Source organism: Aphanomyces astaci (assembly GCF_000520075.1).
Source record: "Aphanomyces astaci strain APO3 unplaced genomic scaffold supercont1.5, whole genome shotgun sequence".
Taxonomy (NCBI): Eukaryota; Oomycota; class Saprolegniomycetes; order Saprolegniales; family Verrucalvaceae; genus Aphanomyces; species Aphanomyces astaci.
Window position 1 is genome coordinate 344,324 of NW_009798268.1, and position 17,621 is coordinate 361,944.

Below are 17,621 nucleotides of genomic sequence, written 5' to 3' on the forward strand. Positions count from 1 at the left end.
TTGCAGATCGGAATCTTCGAATTCGCGAAAAACGAACCTGCCTTGACGCTGAGCTGGGCAGTGCCGCAGGCGCTCAGTTGGCATCGCCATCGCTGTTGCCGTAGCTTCATGGGTTTGGCGCACTTTGGGCACATCGGCGACCGCAGCAACCCGACCTTTATGCACCACTTAACGCATTCCTCTTCGGATTGCGTCACTCGCATTACTTCGTCATACGAGAAGTCTTCCAGCCCGGACATGTCGTACATGTCCGGGTGGTTGCTCGGTGCAGCAGCAGGTGCCTCGACACGGGCGGTTCGCGGTGATGGCATGCGTGTCTATAGATGGCAAACGAGAAGTGACACGCATATCACAGGTGATTTGCTTCGAAGTCGACAAATTTCATTGGTTAATTCCTTCAAATGTTTGCACTTGCCGCCCAAAACAGGGCGGCAAATAATGTTGGTCATGGTTTTGGTGGCCGGTTAATCAGTTTATCCGGATGGTTAGCTGGGCAATCAAATTTATCCGGTTGGTACAAGGAGTTGGGAGTATTTAAAATACATTTAAAATGTTGACAGGGCATCATCTACACTAGTGCCCAAACGAATGCCCGAGCGGACAAGTCAACCCTCCATGTCTACTTCAAGCGTGGCGTCATTGCGAAGTAATCTAGCGTGCTCAAATCCTCCCTCACAGAATCCAACAAGGTCTGCCGGCTCAATTGGGCCATCAAGCACGTCACGGACATCGACGGCGCGAAGTATTTCAACCCCATGAACGACACTGTTCATGTTGACGAAAAGTGGTTTTTTATGACGCGGCTCCAGAAGAAGATTTACGGCGCGCCTAGTCGAAGCGTCACCAGCTCAAGGTCATGCTCCTGTCAGCGGTGGCTCGCCCACGCTGGTACGAAGCGAAAGGCGAATGGTTCACCGGCAAAATGGGCACGTGGCACTTTACCGAGGTCGTGCCTGAACAACGGAGCAGCTGTCGCCATGATGCAGGAACGCCTGTCATGAAAACTGTCAAAGTGACTCGCAACACCTACAACGCCATGATTATCGACAACGTCATTCCTGCGATCCGATCGAAGTGGCCTAATGATGAGACCAAGCGCGTCAAGATTCAATAGGACAACGCGCGTCCACACGTACCGCCGAGTGACACCGCCATCGTCGCCGCTTGCAAGGCCATGGGGTGGGACATGGAGATGGTCGGACTTAAACGTCCTGGACCTTGGCTTTTTCCGTGCTATTCAGACACTCCAAGTTGAGAAGCATTCCAGCAGCATTGAGGAGATCGTGGCAGCGACGGACGCGGCCTGGGAGGCGGTCAGTACGACAACCCTCACCAAGAACTTTCTCACCTTGCAGAGATGCCTCGAGGAGGTTATTCTCGACACCGGTGGGAATGAGTATAAGATCCCGCATATGAAAAAGGACGTGTTGCTTGCTCGCGGGAGGCTACCAGAAATGGTTTCCTGTGAAAGAAACGCGTGGAGTATTGGTTGTGCATACTTAAGTCGTGTAGATTATGCTGTTCACATGCATAAACTTGACCGGGAGGTTCAAGAGAGTATGGAAATGGGTGTGATATGCACTCAGATAGAAGCATTGACCATATACAACGACACCGAAGTTCATAACGACATTGTCGCTGCGCTTGGCTTGGTTCAATTGTCTAAATAGGAGAGTAACATGTGGTTTGTAAAAATCCAAATATGAAAAACGAACATCCTTTCTTGGAAATTGAGTTTGTGAAATACGAACACTTATTATTGGACCGAGGTTGTATGAAGCGTTGAGCGAAGTAAAAACCGAAGATTACACACCGCCCCTGGTCGAGCGGCGCGTTACAATTGGCGAAGCGGTTCCACAACATGTGGTTCAAGTATCGGCCCTCGCGGAGGAATGTCATAAAAATGATAATCCAAAACGCAATTAATAGCGAGAATCTCTGTGTCGTTACAAACAATTCCATACAAATTTCAAGATGTTTGTGTGGTCAGTCACTCTCAAATATGCAGATGTATCATTCATTACAAATGAAGTCACGATGGGTACCAGGTACTTTCCTGGGTACAATAGGATGTCAAGTGTAAAATAGATTCACACAGGGTATTATTTATTGCAAGCTCCTACAGTCATAAACGACAAGTCTTTCGAACATATCTCAAAGGCTATTCGAAATTGGAGAATTTCGAGCTCATTTTTCAATCCGCTCGATAATAATGCGTCTGACTGTGAATACAAATTTGCATTCATTTTTACTCATAAATCGAGATTTTGATGTAACAAGCGTCCTCGATGGTCTTTCGGACAGTTAGAAATAAATGTTCTACATGCGATATTAAATATTATCGCATGCAGAACATATATTTCTAAATATTATGATGATTCGGATTTAGAAATACATGTTCTACATGCGATATTAACAGTAAACTACCTTCCGACCCAGGACACCATGGTCAAACAAAAGCCTCATGTGCATTCTCCAATTTCCCATATCTTGACATGGTTGCTACTGGACATCATGTCGCCATGGCGTTTGCGCTCAACATCGCCGCCGGCCTCGCCACGTGCATCGGCGGGTCGGTCGTGTTCAGCAAGAGCCTCGTGCACCTCGCGAGCCCCAAGAGTCTGTCGGTGGCGCTCTCCCTGTCAGCGGGGGTGATGCTCTTCATTTCGCTCGTGGAAATCTTCGGCAAGAGTGTCGAGGGGTTCACGGTGAGCCTTGGCAAGGACAACGCTAACGGCAAGCATGAATGCGGCCAAACTTGCCAGGGCAACTCATGGCTTGCGGGCACGGCGTGCTTTATCATGGGCTTCTGTATCATCTACGTCATGGACTGGATTGTGCACAAAATCTCGCCCGACTTTTCCGACGAACTCGATGTGGCCGACCTGCAGGCGCTCGAAGTCGCCGTGGACCCGACGCCCCTCCACTTCCACGCTACGGGCACGCCCATCACCAATTGCAAGCTCGACGACGAAAAGATCATCAAGTTCAACGCCAAGTCCCGCCACCAGCTCAACCGGACGGGGGTTCTCACAGCTGTGGCCATTGCAATGCACAACCTCCCCGAAGGCGTCGCCACGTACGTCGCTGCCATGCGCGACTTGCGTGTGGGGGCGGTGCTGGCCATCGGCATTGCGCTGCACAACATCCCCGAGGGCATCGCCGTGGCCACGCCCGTGTACTTTGCCACGGACAGCCGGTGCAAGGCCTTCATGTGGACGTTCATCTCTGCGCTGGCCGAGCCGCTGGGGGGGGTCTTGGCGTGGCTGGTCGTGGGCGAAGGACTCAACCCCATCGTGGAGGGTGTCATGTTCGGCATTGTCACGGGCATGATGGTCACCATTTCCATCAAGGAGCTCATCCCCACGGCGATCAAGTACTGGCCACAAGGTAGCGCCGTCACGGTTGCGATCTTCGGCGGCATGCTCATCATGGCCACCAGCTTGATCCTCTTTGCTTACGTCGGCGTCTAAGCCATTTGTAATATATAATAATCGAACGACCTTATACTGTGTAGAGTTGAAGATGAATTCCCAGGAAATAAATTCGTCGTCCCCCTCGTCGTCTCACAAGGTCAGACTGGTAGGAGCTCGGGGCTCCAGTGTGTTTCTGTTGATTTGGGCATGAGTACTATTTATAGTACTCACTACAGTTAGGGGGAGTTCCAAGTAGTTTTCAGAAATAGCATGACCCAAGCAAAATCGATTTACCTCTTTTTTTTCACGATTTAGAAAAAGATTGGTATAGTGATTTGCATAAAAAATCGCAGAAAAAGAGGTAAAATGTAGAAAACTAGCACTTGGAAGCACTTTTTCATTTGCTGACAGTAAAAATATCTACTTGGAACAGGCCCTTAGTATGACTCCCATCACACTGTTTTTGGTCGCATTTACAGTTCGGTCGTGACTTCAAATCCCCATTGCTCAAGAACGAGAAATACTTTCATTCTGATAACACCCAGAATATTGTAATATTTCAGATTATCAGACGGGCTCTTAACAAAAATACTGTAGTATTGTGGATTCGGCACGGATTTCCAGACCCCGTCGAATCGAATCTCGCCGCCGAATCTAATCACTAATCGACGCTCCAATTTCGAGTGGATTTGATTGGCTCATAAAGGAAGGACAAGGATATTCAACCACTCAGAATTCAATATGGATTGACCAACCGCGCGAATTTTGGAAGTTTATAGCCGGAGAGTACATTGGAGAAAGAGAATTATAGTAGTACTTGGTACGGTAATTAATGTGGGTACTAGTATTTACTGTTACTTCCTCCATTCCGCAATACTGGAGACATTGGTTTTGGCCATATTTTTATCTTATTGTTTGTATACTCGGCATGAAGGAAAACTGTATTTTTATTCATAAACTTGACTTTACGACAAGAGCAAACATGATATGCTGCAAGTCAGGTCGTCATGGACTCTACAATTGTGCAGAGGTGATCAATATTGGACGAATTGATCACTCCCTCAATATCACAAGCGGACAACTCACTAGATAGGTTATCTACCTACCCTACGTTCGAAATCCTTCCGGGCATTCATCGCCTCGATATATTTGACCACGTCTGGATCACACAAGACAGTTGCAACTGCACCAAGCCTTGCAGTCTTGTCCTTGTGCGAGTGCGGCAATGTGAACGAGTTGTCGCCGCCCATCTTCAATGACTCACCCATAACCCTCTGAAGGGTCAAGAATGGCTTGTCCAGAACGCGCCAATCGAGGTCGTCAAAAACTCTGTGCACGGCAGCAACTAGGTCGTCAATACTGGTAACAACTTGACGGTGCTTCAAGGCCTGGATCGAGTTGAAGAACCCAAGGTCCAATACGTTGAATTACGTAGAACAGCATACGTCATGGAGGAAGTTTTACCGAGTGTTAGAGTCTCCACAGCGTCGGTTCAATGTCGGATAGCTCATGGTATGGTGCCGATGGGAAGATGCAAAGACATGCTGTGAATATCTTATTACAAGCAGCATTACAAACAAAATCGATCCAAGAAATTAACACGCACTCGAACACCAGCAACTCAACCGTCGTCGAAATGAACGTACAAATCCTCTGCAACGCAATTGTCATGTCCTTCCAAAACAAAGTGCATATTTTGTTACCTGTCGCTGTCGTCACCCTCGATGTCGCCTGCACGCAGCCGCCGCCAGTGGTTGCCAAATTGCAACGTCAAATGACGCTGGACAGCTTCGTTTTGCACGCTGTTAGGGCCATCAAGATTAAATTTCTTTTCGTCACTAAAGACGACATTGGTCCAATCACGGTCACCTCATGAGACCTTTTGACATGCCCACAATTAACGGGCTTTCATGAGCTCTTTCGTAAGGGTTGGCGATGCCAACGCCTTGATAAACTTGAGGTGCTTTGACTTGTTAAGCAATTGAGGTGCACGCCTGGCCTTTATGGTCAGCTGGCACTCGTCAAAAAGCTCGCGTGAGCTCAAGAAGGAATTGGAAGCAGTTCGAAGGAGGCAGCGCACGTCGTTGGTAGTTACTTTTGGTGGCCGTCCACTACGCTTGTTGGCATTGTAGGCCACTGGGTTGCTTAAAAACAAAGCAATAGCACTTCGAGAGCGACCAATAAGTCGTTCTATCTCTCTTTGGCCTTTGCCGACGGCGTTCAGGGCCAAAATCATGCCCTGTTCTTCCTCCGTGAGCGTGGGTCCCGCTGGCACGCAATGATGATGTCTTGAAATCAAGGAAAGGCGGGAATTAACTCAAACTACTTGAGTGTGCTAACCTGTCCAATTTCTAGGTGGTCCTAAACTTATTGCCACAGCACGGCGTTCTGTGTGTGTAAATCGGAATAAATATGATGGGTGGGGAAATTGAGATTTATCCCTGGGAATCCAATAAATTTCTCTGTTATCCGTACATTATCCGAATAAATCTCATTCGATAAATCCCACGGGTGGAGTTGCTCTAATATAGTGTTGGGATCTTGGTCTTTTGTGAAATGAGGTTGTTGGAGAAGTCTCACAACTCGGCCAATCAAAATTGCATACTGGGAATACATTTTTGACCAATCATAAAGTTGTCGTGTTGAAATGTCGTGGACGACGAGAGATATCTAATACTAGTAGCCGTCGATCTTAGTTTGATATATAATTGTTGTTTGCGTAAAACATCGTCATTTTGTACATCGTTAATATTGAATTGTGATATACTAGCACGTGTATATATAAATAAGGTACAGTAATAGCATCGAATTCTCGGACTACATCGAATTCTTGGATAACTCAATTTTGTCCAATACTTGACCTCTATCAACTTGTGATCGCATTCTATTGGCTATGATATATTCGTACTCAATTTTGTCCAATACTTGACCTCTATCAACTTGTGATCGCATTCTATTGGCTATGATATATTCGCCACCCTTCGATAACATCGCCATTTTCGAATGGTGGCCACAGATTTTACTTACGGCACATATTTCCTGTGAGCCGTCAATTTAAAGAAACTTGTCGTTTTGGTGCAAAAAGTGTTTGAGAATGCGATGCGCTAATTTTCCGAATATTACAGAAAGTTACTGAACTTTTCGGAAACTTTCTAAATATTACGGAAAATTTCGAAAAGATTCCAAACATTACAGTAAATTCCAGAATATTTCTGAAAACTTCCTTAAGTTACACTGTGAAAACAGAAAATTCGACGCAACTTTGTCATGACTACGTGCTTACACGAATGCATTTGATCGACTGCTCTTTGCAATTCGATTTCCCCGAGTGGGTGGTGCATCTAGTGGGACATTTCACACTGGGGTACTGAATGACATATACCGGATAATTTACACTGTAACGAAGTAGGGTCTGGACGAAATATGTGTTGAGCACTTTTCAGTTAGGCGACGGATAACTGATACTACGTAGTACTACTACTGTAGTATGGGGTGAATCAGTAGTGGGCGTCGGAAAAAACCTGAACCCCCTGAGGTTCGATCGAATATGTATGATTGTCAAAAATAAGCAATAACGTTAAATGATTGGTTAAAAGGAGAAACAAAGAAAATTTCAACCAATCAAAGAGCCATTCATTCAAACCAAAACCAAATTCCAAAGTCCGACATCCATGTCGTCACCGTCAACCACCAAGAAGCGCAGACTTCATGACGGAGATTCAGGGGCTCCGGTGACCAGTAGCAGTGGTCGACTTGCGGAGGAAGGGAAAAGATTGCGAGTATTGCCGCGACGGACCGGACACACGCCAGGAAGGGAGTTGTCGAAACCCACCTCGACCGACGTCATTTGCGTGGACAATTCTAGTAGCGATTCCGATGCGTACTACCAGCCGTCGTCTCGTGCTGTCAAACGAAACCCACATCGTGCAAATACATCCACACTCGCCGATCTGACGGACTCGTTTGATGTGACGGCATCGGACATCCCATCGTCCAACGATGCCGCATCATCAACCAAGGAAGCCTCAACGACATCCGCCAGTCATGGTACGTCGACTAGTGGCCAAAGGAAGGTGACATCAAGCAAGTCTGGGGCCGCGAAGATTCCTCCAACACAGGCCAAGAAGGTAACATCGCCGATAAAGCAAGAACCAAATAAGTTCTTGCTGGGACCGTCGTCGCGGCGAGTGAAACCCCCAAGCACTACTTGTCCTGCAGCGACTCGTATGACGAGCTCGATTCCAGGACCCAACAGTTTGCTGAGGAAAATCTTGCCGCAACCCCCCGACGTACGGGCACAATCCTCGCGAAGCAAAGCATCGTCATCATCGCCTTCGATCCCGTCAAGTGCAGCCCACGATCTTCCCCCGCGCTCTAGCGATGCTTCCAACGTAGAAACAGACTCGCCACAGCATGTGGGGTACTCTGTCGATGAAGTTGGCCTGGAGTCTTCAACCAGGCGAGTACTCCTGCCATCGACGGATCGGCGGCCTTCTCCAGAAACGTCTAGCCCACGCACTGGGGCCACAACGGCATCCGCACACACGCCGAGCGTTCCGTCATCACGTGAAGTCCCAGCATTCACGGCACCTCCCCCTCCCGCCCGAAAGAAGGCCAAGACCAGTACTACTACACCCGCAAGTCCACCAACTCAGACCCCTGCCGCCATCCCCCATACGGTCAACCAGCGGATAGAGCGCCGCGTTCCTAATCATAGCCATAGCCGACCAGCGGGTACGGCGGCCGACGAGACCGGCCCCGACGTGCCTAGTCCCCCCCAAGGAGGAGCCACCGCGGCGCACCCTCTTCGTCCAGGTCCTCGCGTTCCCCCTTCGTCCAAGCCTGTCGCATCTAGTAAGACGACAAAGATCAAGTTGGTCCGCCCCGACTGCGTCCGCGACGGCGTGCCGTTCTTCCGATGGCGCGACGAGTCCATTCGTCGTGCGCCGCCTTCGCCATGGGACTTTCCACACACGTTTGCGCAGGCGTTGTGGCTGTTTTGGTTCCACGGCAACGGCCACGTGGGTCCGCTGGTGCACTTGACGTCCGAGGATGTTGCTCAGTGCAGCAAGCGCGGCAAGATGCGATGGGCGCTGGCTCAGCGGTTGATTGCCGTGCTGGTGGACGCTGTGGACGCGGCGCATACAGTCTCGATGGGGTCGCTGTCCATCAAGAGCTCGGTGCACCTGTTCGAGACAGCGTTTGCCAAGGTGCTTCGGCCCGCGGGCCTCGAGCCCAAGGTATTCGCCAAGAAAACATTTGTTGAAGTCGGCGAAGCCCTCTCGAGTGCGCTCAAAGCGGCTGGACCACCGCCACCGACCTCCTCGATAAGCTCGGCATCTGGTCGTCCTCCTCCTCCTCTAGAGGCGGCATCTGCCGCCACGCCAACTCCAGCGACGGATGGCGGCAGGGCGATGTTTGTCTGGACCGATGGCTCCAACCATCGAGTACCAGAATCATGGACATTCTGCGACGCGCCGTGCCACGACGTGTGGACGTGGTGGTTCAAAGGCTCTGGTACCATCCGACCATACCGTGAGCTTGGCAACTCGGATATGCCGTCGGAGGTGGAGTGGTCCAACTTGGCGCGGTGCCGACTCGTGATGGACACGATGGAAGCGGTTGTAGAAGCGAACGGCATGACTGTGGAGGCGGTGGCGAAGCTGCCGACGCCGGAATTCCGACTCGTGTTTGACTCGACGTTGGTGCAGCTGCTCCAGTTGTCACGACGTCCGGCGCTCGACTCGGTGGCGACGAGGGCGGGGCGTTTGAGCTTTGCGCGGCTGTATTACTTTTTGATCGCGATGGAACCGCCGACCGAGCCGACGTCGGCGTGGTGCGGATGGTTTTTTCCGTGGTCGGATCGGTCAGTACGTCGCACGCCCGAGCACGCGTGGACATTTCAGCCAAACGCCAGTGTTCGTCAAGTGTGGTGGTGGTGGTTCCACGGCGACCCCGTGAATCGAATGTGCCCTTATCGGCTCTTCACAGACCACGACCTGTGGCCCCGCTATGTATCGCAACTGGCCGATTGCCGTGCCGTCATGAACGCCCTGTTTGAATTGGCGGCGTCGTGCTTTGGCCTGGTCCAAGACAACATGTCCAGCTTGCCGCCCGCGGTATTTGAAACAGCCGTGCACAAAGCCTGTGCGATTTTATTGCACGAGCACGAGGCTCTGCGACACCGATTCCAGTCGCCCGTCCAAGTCGCCAACGCCCCCGTGTCGATCGTGAGTCGGGTGTTGTATGACAGCGCGGCGCTTCGTCCGGGATGGCACCGATGGCAGGACGGATCGGTCCGGCGGGTTCCCGAGAGCTGGACGCTCCCGCCGCCCACGACGTCGGTCGTCCAGATGTGGACGTGGTGGTTTCACGGGGACGGCGACGCCAACCTCGGCCCGTTTCGGAATCTAAAGCCATCCGACATGCCCGGCAAGTTGACCCAGGAACGGTACGCGGCCGTGACGTACGTGATGTCGACTCTGGAAGCGATCGCATCGGGGCCGCTTCGGCTCGTTCCCCCGGGCACCGATGTCGCCGACTTGCCCGTGTGGGAAAGCCTGGCCGTGCTCCACGCCATGCTGAAGCACTCGCCCACGGCGCACGCGAAGATGCCGTTCACGTCCGTGCTGGTGGCGATGCAGCAGCATGTGCTTGGGGCGACGCTGGTTGTCGACAGCAGAGGGAGACCCCTCCATCGTTGGTCGGACAAGTCGCTGCGGCGCGCGCCCGAGCACTGGACCTTTGAAGACGCGCCGTGTCGGTTGATGTGGCTGTATTGGTTCCTCGGGAACCCCGACACGTACGTCGGTCCGTTCCGCAAGTTGACGGCGCAGGACCTTGGGCCGGCTTCGGTGGCGGCGTCGACAGCCGCGGCGGTTGTCATGGAATTCGTGACCGCGGCCGCCGTCCAGTTCAATCAGTTGAAAGATCCGACCAAAGCGATCAACATGGCCAAGCTCAACGCGTCCAAATCGCTGCTCAAAGTGTTTGACAACACTGTTCGCGTGATTGGTGTCGGGAGGCTGCAAGGGATGGCCGACATGCGATGCACGGACGTGTATGCCATCTTACAGACAAGTTCTTCCACCGCGCAACACGTCGAGCCTAGTTCAGATCCGTCTCGAGTCGACGCGACTGTTGTTACTGATGGAGCGATGCCAAGTCAGAAGAGCCCAAATGTGGCGGCTGTCGCCGTGGCCGTTGAACAGCAAGGGGAGTTGCCGCCACCAATACCATCCAACGACCCATCTCGACATACGATGGCTCTTCAGAACCCAGAGGCGATGGCGGTGGACTTGTCGGTGCTAACGTGCGTGACGCTGTGGGAGTGGTGGTTTCACGGCACCCCTCACAACCCCGAAACCCCGACTGCGAGTCGAAAGCCGCTGCGGGACAAGGTGGCCACGTCGTCTGACGATGCCGCCGCGTTAGCCATGTCGCACGCGATTGTCCAAGAGATGGAGTTGGTCGCCCACGACTTGGGCTTGCTTTCTGAACGTCCCGCCGACGGAGTACCCGCCCCGAGTCGCCAAGAAACCCGCTCGGTTGCAGTGCGGGCGTGGGATGCGTTTCGCCTTCGGCTTGGCGGCGAAGTGGTGGAGGCAGCGACGTGCTTGGACGTGCTTGTGGCACTCACGACCCACGACCCGACGGTCGGTCGACGCAAAGTGAGCCGATTCTTCCGATGGCCCACTGGAATATACCGCCGGACGCCCCCGACGTGGTGCTTTGTGCCGACGACGTGCTGGATTCTGTGGTTGCACTGGTTTCTGGGCGACGATGACGCCGGCATCGGGCCGTTCCGACTGCTCCAGCCGAGCGACGTAGAGGACCCTGAACTGCTGACGATGGCGAAAACTACCATGGATACCCTGGTGCGGCTCACGGGGATGGCGGTAGTGCAGCTAGCAGACATGGACGAGCGGGCGCTGGTTGCTCTGTATGAACAAGCATCGGGCAAACTGTACCTGCAACTGCCAGGCGACGCGCGAGCTAACATACTCAACAACCGATTGCAAGGCTTGACGGTTGACCGGTGGAGTTTTGACGTCGTGGCCGCGCTGCTCCGAGCCTCGTCGGGTACTAAGTAGTAGTAGGTAGTATCGAATACCCCTAGTAGGGAGAAGGTAGTAGTAGTAGTATGTAGGGCACGCACCAATGGGTGGCGATCGCGTCAGTTGGGTGGAAGTGGAATGTTAATATATATATAGTAGGTCGGTCTGGTCAAGGTCAAATAAGTGCTAAAGTTGAAAATCGTGAATATATATTAACATAGTACGTCGACGCTGTTAGAATCGATCGGCAGACGACGCGAGAGACTGCATCATGGTTGCGGTAGCCGCCACTTCAGCCTCGTCAAACGACCACCGCGCGGGGGTGAGCATGTTGATAGCGGCGTCGCTGTCTTCGCTTTCTTCAGGCCCGATCTCGTCCACCACTGTCATCTCTGTGGGGCCCCTCGAGCTCGACTGCAGGGGCTGCGAGTTCCGACAGCACATCTGACACACGCGCACGCGGCGTACTTGTCCGTGCGACGTCCGGACCGACCACAGCGGCGCACATTGGTGGCACATAACCTACCGAATATGTCCATGACGTGTGCTTAACGAAGGGAAGGTACCTCGCCGCATTTACGACACCGAGCAGGGGGTTTGAACAGCACTCGAAACCTGGACAAACACAGAGCGCAGTGGCTTCGACTGGCCTTCGCCACCACCTCGTGGTCTCGGAGGAAAGCTTGGTCGGTCATGCGGCTCTCGTTCACGAGGCGCGCCAAGGCGTGGAAGCTGCGACAGCGTATCTTCATGCCCAGATCCACGAGCCACGTCGGTAGTTTGCCTTTAGGGTCCACTTGGTGCAATTGGGCGGCGCAGAGCACGCCGGGGGTCGTGCTTGACTCGATAAAGACAAACCCCCCTCGATGCTCGTAGCCTCGGACGATGTTGAACGACGCTTCAAAGTCCGGGACGCACGGCAATTCGATTGACCTCATTGCGCGCGCGAACCCGCGTACGCCGTTGATTTCAAACTCCAAATTGCTCTAGGGAGAATGAGGTGTTTCATGCCTTTGCACTCTATGCATGAAACTTGTCACACGGACACTGTACATACGTCGAGGCAGCAAAAGTCGCGCGGCCGCGTGATAGCCGGCATGGCGCCCTTCATGAGAAAATACTTGATAGACACGAGGCGATGGGGAAAGTCTGGGGTCGGCGTCGCGAGGGCGTATAGCTGGTGGATGTCGATCACGTCTTGGGCCACGCGTCGACGGTACTCGTGTAGCTCATGGGGCGTATACGCAGCAAACATCGCCGCGACTTGAGCCAACGTTGCCTCCAGCTCCATCGTCACCAGGTATGACATGACGCCAGGCGGGGCGGTCGGGTCAAATCCTTTGTAAATGGTGCAGCCACCCCCACGCTGCTGCATTGTTTGGCCGTTCGCTATAGACTTCTCGACCATGGCGGAGCTTTGGCTCCACTTGATGAGACCACCATCCAGCTGCGTGGCTGCAATCTAAGCCAATCGACAAGGCATGTGAGGAAGTGCGGAGTGCGTACGTAGCTCGAATCCAACGCACCACATCTCGTGTCGTGTCCTCTGCCAGGCGAAAGTACTTGTCGACTTGCGTCGGGAAAAGCGGTGGTTGGAGAAAGTAGTTGGGAGGCAGAGGGGTCGGTGGCATGCCCATGATGCGCAAATGCCCACGGAAAATACTAACGTTAGTAGATGCTGACGGACGAGCATAGCTACAAACGGTACCACTGTACGCCATGTCGACCTAAGGTGCACAGATGTCACATAGACGTGCACCTGGGTGCGTGCGGTGGACGCAACTCCTGCACCTGTACCCAATCCAAGTCAAACCAACGATGGTAGGTTCTTCTTTCTGAGAAATTGAGCCACCACTGTTCACTACCCTGGTAGCCTTACTGGTGTGTTGTAGTACCCGTTGAGTCGTAAGCGTCCAAGTACTAGTACTACTAACGTTTCGCACTAGTAGTACAAAGCACTGCTGTGCTTACTGTAATTGGCAAGTGACAATCCGGTGGCACTACAGTACGTACGTACCACTGTAGGTTGTACTGTAGTACAGTACTTCGGAACAAGCACCGGTATACCAGTACAGTACAACCCTGTACTAGTAGTAGAGCGTAGTAAGTTACTAGTACTGTGATATGTGATCTAACTGTACGTACAGTAGGTGTCCTTTAACCTTTTACTGTAAGTATTGTGGTATTCACCTTTTTTGGCATTTCCATGGTTACTACCGGTAGTATAGTACATAACGTTAGTATACTGTAACGTTAGTGGAGTAACAGCTATTATTAATAACAGTTACTACTGGAGGAGGGTGCGGGAAACGATCAACTTTACAATCCTCAAACGATATGGCAGTGCATAGTTCATCATCACCATACAACACGCTAGAATCAAATCGAGTTCACCCTGAGGAAGAAAGCAAAGTGCACTGCTTTTAATTGCCATTTTGAAGGATTGGCATCGTCCTCAACTGATTGCACTGAGTTGCTTGGCTCCACACAAAACGGTTGCATAACTTTTAAAACTATGACATCAATGTACTAGTATGCTATAAATTATAGCTCAAGATGACAAAAATTGTTTGTCATCATCTTTCACGCTATATTTGAAGTTTTCGCCAAAATGCGTCTTTAATGTGCTGCTTCGTAGCTCAGAGATCACCGATCTACTCAAGAACATGGTAGCATGTACAGCAGCATTGATACTACGTAATAAAGCGGCATGGACGGTGTTACGATGCTTATTGCGGGATATAATCACACCCAAAGTAAGCTATATTTCAGTTTTTTGGCATGTTTGAGGTCACTTCACGCATGCTAACAGTAAATAAGTGCAATCGCCACACATCACGTCTCGTTATATAGCCTACAGCCATCGCTTCAGTTTTCATATTAAATGTATCACGCCCAGACCAGCCGTTGCTGAGCAATTCAACGACAAAAACTCCCCCTCATGTACTTTCTCGATAGCTAACATTGTTTGTCATAAATTATGACAAACATTGATGTTAACTTGATGCTTTGTTTCGATGTTATCTTTTTAAATTATGACATACTACTTATTTTATATTAAACATACGTAACGGTGTTCTCGTGGAATGCAGTGGATACTTTTCCAACAAGTATTGTACTGTAACTGGCGGCCAAAATTTGAAGTATTGACGTATACGTTTTAAACATCGGAATCGAATACAAAGTCGCCTTGCAAAACTCAACTCCTTCGTCTACTGTAGACATACGTTTATCCTCGCTCATGTCGCCAACGATGGCTATGTTCGTCATTTCCCGCAGCCTCCTGTAGAATAAATACTCGTATTGTACTTCGGAGTAATTCTAAGGCTAAAATAACACTATTAATAACTTGAATAACGCTTGGGTGCGTTGTTTAAAGATAAGTACTTCGTATAATGCGATGATTGGTTGGTTGAAGGTGGTTTTATAGGCACTTTACGGTTAGTAAAACAATTAGTTGTATGCCGTTTTCATTGTGCCAAACAAACGTTGGTTAAGTGTCCTCCTTCTGCACGTACGATTGTTGGAATAAGGCATTGGTACGTCCCACCTTGGTGAAGTGATATAATGAATCGAATGTAGAACTGTATGCATTGGCTATTGAATGGAAAAGTACACTGCGTGGTTTAAGGACGTACGTACGTCGCATTTATCGATGGAACCAACTGTGAATTAGCCGTCGAGGTGAACTTCGAAGTCGTAATCCATTCTTGGTTCGTGGGAGTTAAAATACCAATACTGTCCGTTTGGGCTAGACGAATGCAAAGAAATTTTCCAGTGAGCCGATTTCGATACTGATATTTACAATCTCTTCGTCACCAACCACATATTCTGCATGCAGAATCTTGAAGGCCCAACTGAGAAACTCTGTTTCTCAATAGTTTTAATAAATGGTACCTTTCATGCTATACATTATTAACGATTATTTTATTTTAAGGCTCAAGTATAGTTTAGTAGTATACTTCGAAGCACCTGTCTTAAAAATGCGTTTCCATCCAGTACGTCACGGACTGCTCGTTAAACACCTGAATTCAAATATACATCGAGGAAATACCTCCAAGGGCAAAAGTTATGGGAGTCACAAATCTTGCATTCGTTCCGCCCAAACGGACAAGTATGACTAAAGGATGTTGCGTGCACTAGTATCCGGTGAACCATCCATATCTAGCTATCTCGGTGGTCCATTCACTTTTGAGAAAGGAAGCCTCGTATCTTGAGGTCCACAACATTTTCGATATCCAATTTGTAGAGGTTTATTAGTTTCAACAGGAATAATGAACTATCTTGTCACAAAATGTTCCGAAAACCATTAATATCGCGAACGGTTGTCATTTTATCCAATCCAATGGCTTCATTCTGGAATAAGGACTTTTCATTGGATATGATTATATTCAGCCTAATTTTGAATCGAGACAGATATTTTTCAGTTTTGCCGATTTGTAAGAAATTGTCAAAATATTGAAGATTTTGGCCTTCTTTTTGCATCCTCATCTCAAATATATAAATATATTATTTCGCTTACAGTATTGTATACTGGTATTATATTTACGAATGGTAGTGTATCGATATTCTGACGGTACACTATACGGTATACTATATTGTATACTGGTATTATATTTACGAATGGTAGTGTATCGATATTCTGACGGTACACTATACGGTATACTATACTTGAGTCTTAAAATAAAATAATCGTTAAATAATGTATATTCCTGGCGCCACTTTAGCTCATCTTTCAAATCTTCACTGTTTTACTGTCAAGACGAATTTTCAAATGTACGAGGCATGGTGTGAACATATATTTCGAGTATCGTAAACAATCGTTGATTTACCGAACTTCTTGCCCCCTAATTTGAATCTCATGACTTTCAAACGACATCTAAGGACCGAAAATTTCTATAATATCTTTTATCCACTAATTTATAAGTAATGTTATAACGAGTTTGTAAAATATTTTGATTCTGGACGTCCATTTGTTTTTTTTGGCTTGATATTTGAATGCTTTTAAATTTACGTTAAAATAATTCAGACTTCTACTGACTAAAGTATACATATGAAACCACCAAAACACGCAACTAACAGTAAATTTGACTAACAGTAAATAAAAAAGAATGAATCAAATAAAATCAAATGTCCTTGGACTTTGGTGGTTGGCTTGGTAATTTCTTTGTATGCGTTGGTGTGCAAAACTCAGTGTACCAGCAGTATCCATGACAACATGCTTTCACACTTTCTTCACCACTTTGAGTAGGTATGACCGATTCACGAACAACCTCACGACTAATAAGAGCATCTCCAACGGTGTTTTTATTTCTATTTCAATTCGAAGTTACGGATATAGAATAGAAATTCTTGCACTATCCGGAGGGTTTGTTGCTATTTCATGCGAAAATAGAAATTCTGCGAGTCGAAATTTCTAAAAAGTCCGGATAGTGCCAAAATAGCAACCGTAAAAACGAAGTTTGACTTTAACCTATGCTTTAGCAATAGGTTAGAATTTACCGTTGGAGATTCACCAAGGGGCCTAGGCGCCATTGGTGAATGGAGTAATTGATTCAATAGGCAGAATAATTAGCCGAGTTTGAGAGCTTTTCTTATTAATATTATTAACTATTTCTATCACAAATTCTTCAGTATGGATGGTACTTCTATTTTTTATAATAGCTCCTATTACTAGAACTTTTTAATACCTACTAGTACAGTACCAGTATTTTCTTTTTAGCTATAAAAAGAACTGCATTAATTGTGAGTGTTCCTCTACGGTTTCAGCCTAGTTACTGATATTTTCACTCTTCGTTGATCACATCACTACGAATATCGATATGATTTGATGTAGTACAAACTGCATTGATTCTCCTCTTAATTGGTAACGTAATGGTGCACAATGGGACAGTTTAAAGTGCTTTCGAATTGACCAATGGAATTGCTTGAATAGCCAATCAAATCGTAGAAAAATAAGCTTATAAACTGTACAGATAAGAAAGACGCTATTAATTCTACGTCCATTTAATTTCGTGGCAATCTCAAACTTCATATGTCCCAAAGCCAGCGAGCGGTATAATTCAACCAAGTATCGTTTACTGCTGAATTAACCGCAACAAAGTGTAGTAGTTCGTTGTGGTTGCCTCCTTGTCGAGCACCAGCCGGA

The 17,621-nt window shown here is 48.9% G+C and overlaps 5 protein-coding genes across 7 annotated transcripts; 2 read left to right on the plus strand and 3 right to left on the minus strand.

The window, feature by feature from the left end:
* Positions 1 to 108: 108 nt before the first annotated feature.
* On the plus strand, positions 109 to 1,114 carry H257_02898 (hypothetical protein; the record flags this gene model as incomplete). Its single annotated transcript, XM_009826721.1, has 4 exons — positions 109 to 294; positions 561 to 604; positions 656 to 767; positions 833 to 1,114. The coding sequence occupies 4 exons, from the start codon at positions 109 to 111 to the stop codon at positions 1,112 to 1,114; spliced, it is 624 nt and encodes a 207-aa protein (XP_009825023.1).
* A 1,381-nt stretch (positions 1,115 to 2,495) lies between these two features.
* On the plus strand, positions 2,496 to 3,473 carry H257_02899 (hypothetical protein; the record flags this gene model as incomplete). The annotated part of the gene is made up of 1 exon (XM_009826722.1): positions 2,496 to 3,473. One exon carries the CDS (start codon positions 2,496 to 2,498, stop codon positions 3,471 to 3,473), a length of 978 nt encoding a protein of 325 aa, XP_009825024.1.
* Positions 3,474 to 5,313: 1,840 nt separating this feature from the next.
* H257_02900 (hypothetical protein) lies at positions 5,314 to 6,757 on the minus strand (the record flags this gene model as incomplete). The annotated part of the gene is made up of 2 exons (XM_009826723.1): positions 5,314 to 5,684; positions 6,700 to 6,757. 2 exons carry the CDS (start codon positions 6,755 to 6,757, stop codon positions 5,314 to 5,316), a joined length of 429 nt encoding a protein of 142 aa, XP_009825025.1.
* Positions 6,758 to 7,076: 319 nt separating this feature from the next.
* On the minus strand, positions 7,077 to 11,677 carry H257_02901 (hypothetical protein). Its single transcript, XM_009826724.1, has one exon. It carries the CDS (start codon positions 11,416 to 11,418, stop codon positions 10,768 to 10,770), a length of 651 nt encoding a protein of 216 aa, XP_009825026.1. The 5' UTR covers positions 11,419 to 11,677; the 3' UTR covers positions 7,077 to 10,767.
* H257_02902 (hypothetical protein) lies at positions 11,659 to 13,130 on the minus strand. 3 transcript variants are annotated; one of them, XM_009826725.1, is made up of 4 exons: positions 13,000 to 13,130; positions 12,531 to 12,935; positions 12,040 to 12,459; positions 11,659 to 11,995 (listed from the first exon to the last, which is right to left on the minus strand). In XM_009826725.1, the coding sequence occupies exons 1-4, from the start codon at positions 13,108 to 13,110 to the stop codon at positions 11,708 to 11,710; spliced, it is 1,224 nt and encodes a 407-aa protein (XP_009825027.1). In that variant the 5' UTR covers positions 13,111 to 13,130; the 3' UTR covers positions 11,659 to 11,707. The 3 variants fall into 3 exon arrangements, with proteins under 3 accessions (XP_009825027.1, XP_009825029.1, XP_009825028.1); XM_009826727.1 differs by having other exon boundaries at positions 11,659 to 12,459; XM_009826726.1 differs by having other exon boundaries at positions 12,531 to 13,130.
* Between the last annotated feature and the right edge of the window lie 4,491 nt (positions 13,131 to 17,621).